General features: G+C 40.3%; 1 protein-coding gene across 2 annotated transcripts; it reads left to right on the forward strand.

Annotated features, from left to right (window-relative positions):
• Window positions 1-525: 525 nt before the first annotated feature.
• On the forward strand, window positions 526-6,381 carry LOC124181940 (polynucleotide 5'-hydroxyl-kinase NOL9). Of its 2 annotated transcripts, none has more exons than XM_046568670.1 (8): window positions 526-1,537; window positions 1,720-1,864; window positions 1,963-2,688; window positions 2,889-4,893; window positions 5,000-5,220; window positions 5,285-5,326; window positions 5,806-6,005; window positions 6,096-6,381. In XM_046568670.1, exons 3-8 carry the CDS (start codon window positions 2,645-2,647, stop codon window positions 6,332-6,334), a joined length of 2,751 nt encoding a protein of 916 aa, XP_046424626.1. In that variant the 5' UTR covers window positions 526-1,537; window positions 1,720-1,864; window positions 1,963-2,644; the 3' UTR covers window positions 6,335-6,381. The 2 variants fall into 2 exon arrangements, with proteins under 2 accessions (XP_046424626.1, XP_046424628.1); XM_046568672.1 differs by lacking the exon at window positions 526-1,537 and adding an exon at window positions 1,567-1,659.
• The last annotated feature ends 107 nt before the right edge of the window (window positions 6,382-6,488 follow it).

The following is a 6,488-nucleotide window of genomic DNA, read 5'->3' on the forward strand; positions in this document are numbered from 1 at the left end:
AAGTTGAAAACCGCGAATAGCAGGTACAATAATATGGTTACTCGATAGTTTGATTATTAATGCGAATAATTCAGGTAAATGCAGACTTGTTCTGTGCGTGTGCGCATTTTCCAATTTTACTATTCATAATAAATGTCGTTGATGAAAATAAATTCTTCCGTCGACGCAAGTGATAACATTAACGTCACTGTCTGGCAACGTTGACTAAAGACATATTCTTCAGTTAACCCTGACAAGTAACAACAACGATTTTACTAATCATGCTTTTTTCTGAATAAATTAGAGTCGTAACAGAAAATCTGACACCATTACCTTGTCGGAAATTAATTAACGAAGTAAATGAACCCTAGCTCATGAAAATTGGTTGAAGTTTTGTATATTCTTCAGTCAATACTTGAGCCGTTAACCGAAGACCTCCAGCCGTCAAAGCTTTGTCGTTCAAAAGACGCGCCAAATTATCACCGCGCAGGGCAGTGTCTTTAGCGGACAGAATTGTAGGTTTGAGCCACAGACTTAGCTCCAGTTGTTGTTAGACCGACGTTGGACCGGTTATCTCCAGATGTAGTCGGTACTCGGATAAGGGCAGTATCGTGAATTCTTCCGGACACAAAAGTTATCTCGATAATTGTTGATCCACACGTTGACGTTTTGACATATCAATGAAAGAATAAAAATGCCGAATTACGTGTACTCGTTAGCCGAAAAAATACAGATGGTGTTGCAGCGTGAGCAGGGATTGAGCTACAGGAGCATTACGGATCATTTTGCGGCAACGTATCCTAGCAGGCCCATACCGTCTTCGACAACGGTGAGAAACGTGATAAAAAAATTTCGCGAGACGGGTAACCTCAATGGAAAATTAGTAAAAGTGATCCAGCCATTGAAGCGACTGAAGGATGAAGTGAAGCTGGACATCTGTCTCAAAGTCGTTGAAGACCCGAGCAAACCCATCTCTCACATCGCTGAAGAAATTGGTGTCGCCAAGTCTACGGCGCGAAGGGTTCTCCAACAAACTAAGATGGGGCCGTACGAGCGTCGGAAAGGCGGTAGAAAAAAGAAAGAACCCCATAAGTCTGAAGATGAGGAAAAGATGGAAATCGCTGTCGAGCCTGAACTGCTGATTTTGAAAGTCGAACCACTGTTCATTGATGAAAGCGAACCGTTTTCCACAACAGACATCCAAATGCCTGGAGTGAAAGTCGAACCACTTCCTCCCTCTGAGGAAATCGACCCCTTGTTTGTAGCTAACAGTGAGCTATGTGACGTTAAAAGTGAACCTTCTTCACCCGAATCGTGGTGAACATGCTGATTGCAAAGGTCTTCGTTGAAGGATTCATTTCGATCAATTTTTGGTACTGATAACTTGTATGGGATACATTGGACACTCTGTGGCTGAACTGATGCCCGAGAAAATCTGTTTATTGCTTTTATTTCTTTTTATTACTCATTGGTAACTTAGGTTAGGGGAAAGTCGCAGCTGATATTTCCCGCTGAAAATATTACTGGTGGAATTCGTTAGCTGGTTGTCCCCCTTTTGGTAGGTGTCACTCCGTCCTGTTTTGTCTATAATATTTTTGAACCCAATTTCAGATTCGAATTCTATTTTTAGTCTAGTGATGTTTATCTCAAATTACTGATGCTCGTTTAGAAACTTATTAGGTAACGATAACTCAATAGCATGTCCAAGAAAATCTACTAACATACGTATATAATTTTTAGGCAATATATGAATTAACCTGAGCATGAGAATTGTACGACAGAGGTGCTCTAATTGAAATTGAATGACCATTCGTCATCCCATGAAAGAAATGACGAATCTTACCAAGTACGAAATTTCCTCAAATCACCGAGTGACTGGAAAAAGGTTAGTAGATTTTGATGACCATAGAGATTCAAAGTTTTATACTTCTACTAATCGTTGCTTAATTTTACTGTTCTTAATTGATGTGTTTATTTATTTAGGTCAGGAAGCTTGTTGCCTTTCCAATTTCCTTGGCCACATGGAAACTGGATAGTAAATCATCCTGTGCTTTGAGACAACAAAGTCATTCATTCACCAGAAAGAACAAACATTTCGGGAGTGCATTGAGCAAAGCGGTGGTAACTGTGTCGGCTAGAAAAGTTGACAAAGCCCAGTTGCAGAATGTGGCAATCATGTATGATAAATTCCAAGTAGTTGAAGGACGGAACTGTGGACTATTTTTTATCAAACTAGCAGAGCAGGAAATATGTTTATTTTTGATATGTAATCCGTTATTTGTCCTTCTGCTAAGCTGCTTCGATGAACACTCTTGTCTAGTATCAGCAAAACTGAAACTGTGGCAAAAACGATGATGAAAACTGACTAAAATCTGTTAATAAAGATTGTGACGGTAAGCAGCGAACTTTTTTCCCGACAACCCGTTTTCCACTTTCATTCAGTTCGAACAGTGACCGAAGCGGGCCTCGAAATGTTCGGAGAGTGCCGCATCTGGGTCTTTATTAATCTATGGTCAAAGCTGCCAAACGCACGTGTGCGGCGTGGATATTTTGAAGTCCCAGGATGATCGTTTCTTGCGCGCTATTATTTTGCACAATGAGTGAAAATACTATTTGAAACAAGAACGTGACTAACAAAAATCCGTAACGGGTGGTATATTTCACTATGACGACAAACGGCTATGACCGGAAATTCAAAAATCGTGTCAGGTGAGTGGCAATGAATTTTCAACGCCTAGTTTTGAGGTTAACCGCATTCTCAGTGCGTAGTACGTCTGTACATCAACCCGATTTTCTATTTCATTAACATTTTTTTACATTTATTCGCGTAACGACATGCGATCCGAGTTGGTGCTAATGAATTTTCGATACTGACTCGTTTGATTTTTAATACTTTTATTTGATTTCAGAAAATTGCTGACCAATAAAATAGGTGAAATATCGAAGGCCCGTTCCAAAAAACAAAAGCAAGTGATTGATTGTCTTACAAGAAAACGCGCCGTTATTTCAAAACCACCACAAACAATTACCGTCGTAGACGATGAGTATTCAACTGAAGTTTCGACGAAAGATGTTGACGAAATATTTAACAAAAAATTAAAATCAGAAAAACGTAAAAAACGTCCCAGCGAAGACAGCTGCGAGACAACAAAGAAACAAAAAGTACACAAAAAAAAGCAAAAAGTTGAAAAAGAAGAAACTCCTCAATCAGATCATATATTGAAAAAAGAAAAGGCACGTTCAAAGCGTTTGCGACAGAATGTCTCGAAATCTGAAAAATTACTAACATTTCCGACTGACAATTTACATCTTACGGAGAATACTGATCGTGATAATGCTTATATGAACGATAATTTGACGAATAGGAATCGTTACGCCTTAAATGATTCACTACCGATTTCGGAAAGAAGAAAGAGATTTGGAGATCCAACGGTAATAAATGGAGTTCCATTAAACATGTCAAACTTGTCAATATTTAATTCATCAGTTACATATGTAAGCACAGATTTTACGGCGTCAAATTCGCGGGATGATTTTGGTTGCAGCTTTTTTTCTGACGCGGAAGATTCGAATTTGAGCACAAATTTAATAAATTCCAATAGCAAACCCACGATCATGGAGAATGCTACAATGGATACTGAATCAATTGATGGAGGTGTTAACGAAGATATCGACGACGTTGCGAATCTGTTTGTAAATACAGCCGTAGATATCAAGGAGTATGATTCGGACGTATCGCTTGTTTCGAGTGGGGACAAATCACATCCTAACTCTTCCTCGACTCCGAGCAAAAACGATTTCAGGGCAGAACTGCCGTTTCAGGATTCGGAAATAACATTGGAAACCCCGTCAAAAATAAAGCCAAAATTTTACAGTCTTCAAAATAAGGTTATAGCCATAATGAGTCCGTCTTGCAAATTTTACTTTAACGGAAAATTGCGCGTCAAAGTCTTGATCGGCAAGGTAGAAATATACGGGTTCGTTTTTAGTAAAAGCGAAACCGTCGTGCCTGCCGAAATTTATTCCCCAAGAGGGGTGAGTTTGGTGAGCATAGAGACTGTCTGCGACAAGATCAATGAGAATACGAGCACAGAAAGCATTTGCAATTCGTTGAGAACGGAGGGAATCAACATCGACGTAGCGGAAAATCTTGCAAAGAAACTGAACGATTCTCCCGACGGACAAGCGGTTGTGGTTTTGGAAAATTTGGAAAACACTCTGACGAAATTTTTGGACACTTATTCCCAGTTCAAACTGTTCCCGAAGGTCGAAGATACGACAAATTATCACAACTTGCATCCAAAAAAGGCGGAAAAATTATTGCAAGCGGTATTTCAGTACGACAATCTGCAGGGAAAGCAGTTACAAAAAGACAGTTATCGCGATTCGAATGTATTGAAACGACTTGTGAACCAGAATCCGAACGATTATCAACGAATATTGATTGCTGGCGGCAAGAGCGTCGGGAAGTCGACGACTCTGCGATATTTCATAAACGGTTTGTTGCCCACCCGCAAGGAAATCGTCGTCGTAGATTTCGATCCTGGTCAACCGGAATTCACGCCGTCTGGATGCATTTCTTTGAGCTTGATCGACCGGCCTTTAATCGGGCCGAATTACACCCACCTGAAAACCCCATTTTACCAGCTTTTTATCGAAGAAGTTGACGTGACCCGATGCATTCCACGCTACGTAAATGCGGCAAAAAAATTGGTAGAATACCTGAACGAATCGACGAGATTACAGAACAGCACAGTCGTCATTAACACGATGGGATTCTGTACCGGTGTCGGATGGGACATCATAGTCTACATTATCAAACTAATTCACCCTTCAACAGTCGTGCAAATAGGTAGCCATAGACCGCAAAACAACTTCTTGCGCCCGTTGAGCAGTAAAGTGATCAACGAGCAGGTATTTATAATTCTTGGATAATTTATTAAAAATTTCTTCTATCTTTCGGTATGAATTATCGTGTAAATGAGTCCGACTTTGCACGATTGATGAATTTATTTCGCAGATCCCGATTCTTTCACCAGATCGTTTAGCTGGTCGTGAGGACGAATATTCACTCTGGGATAAGGCTTGCGATCACGATTTACACGTGGTGCCGACGCTCGCCGAATCGAAAGGAAAATTCGGAGATTTGTGGGAAATCGGACCGCGCCAACAGCGCGATCTCACACTGCTATCGTACCTCAGTAAAATTCTGAAGTACGACGAGCTCGGAGAAAAATTTTTGTGAGTCTGTTGCTTCTTTTACAAGTTGTGAAATTATTTCTCGATTAATTTCACACTGTTTCAGATTCACTCAGTCGTTGCGAATCAACGATGCAGTTCCCTACTCGTGAGTAAATCAGTAATATTTTTGAGTAGGGGTAAAAAACTAGAATTGCCTATCGATAAAAGAACCAGAATATCGAATTTTCATAGATGCGATAGTCTTAGTCGTAAAATTTAAAAATGTGGAAAGTCCTAGTATAGAAAATTTAAAATATTGCAAATCGAAGTACAGAAAGACAGCACATAGAAAGGTCTAAACATGTAGAACGGCAAAATCGAGAATCTGTATACGATTTTATATTATCGAGAGGAATTCTGACGATTCTGTAGTTTGGTATTCTATGTTACTTCTCCACCATACTTCGACTTTCAATATTTTAAGATTCTATAAATCAAGTTTCTGGTTCTTTAAAAACTCGATATTGCGGCCCATCAATTTTTTAATCCTTCTATATTTGTACCCCTACCAATTTTTTTTTTTTTTTTTGCGAAAATTCGAGGCTATATTTTCATTGTTACTCATATGTTATCGATGTTTCGCAGGGTACCGTTGTCAGGTTTAACGATATCGTTGATGCGCCCGGTAGTTCCGGCTTCCCATATTCTGGCAACAATGAACGGAAACATCGTCGCCTTATGCGGGATCGATGAGACCCAAGAGAATTCAGAGGAGGCTCGTGTTACGGAGGAAGTTTATCCGAAAACTTTGCCGAGAGCGCCGTTATCGACGTGTTACGGATTCGGTAAGATTTCCTGTTTTCTCGTTTTTATTTTTTCGATTCCATTTTTTCGCCCATGAAACTATTACTCACGATTCCGTGATTCCGTTACAGGAATCGTGCGGGGCGTCGACGTGAAGACCGGAAAGGCATATGTCAACACTCCGCTCTCTATCAGCGAGTTACAATCCGTAAATGCCTTCGTCGGTTGCATTCCGTTACCGGTAAAATTGATCGGAGGTTTGGGTCATCGTAATGCGCCTTACGTGAGTGAGGGGGTCAATTTACCAACGAGCAGAGACACTAATCGCAGATTTTTCCGAATGAGGCGTCACTATGTACATAGATACTGAATCGAGGGGGGAAAAAAAACAACAACAAGAATTATGTGCAACATGGGGGGGGGGGGGGGGGGGAGGAGGGCACAACGGGTTCGATTTGACGATATATTTTTTGTTTGAAATTCGCTTATTGGATTAAAGAAGTATGGTTTACATGTTTTATTTG

Source organism: Neodiprion fabricii, chromosome 5, assembly GCF_021155785.1.
Source record: "Neodiprion fabricii isolate iyNeoFabr1 chromosome 5, iyNeoFabr1.1, whole genome shotgun sequence".
NCBI classification, from domain to species: Eukaryota; Metazoa; Arthropoda; class Insecta; order Hymenoptera; family Diprionidae; genus Neodiprion; species Neodiprion fabricii.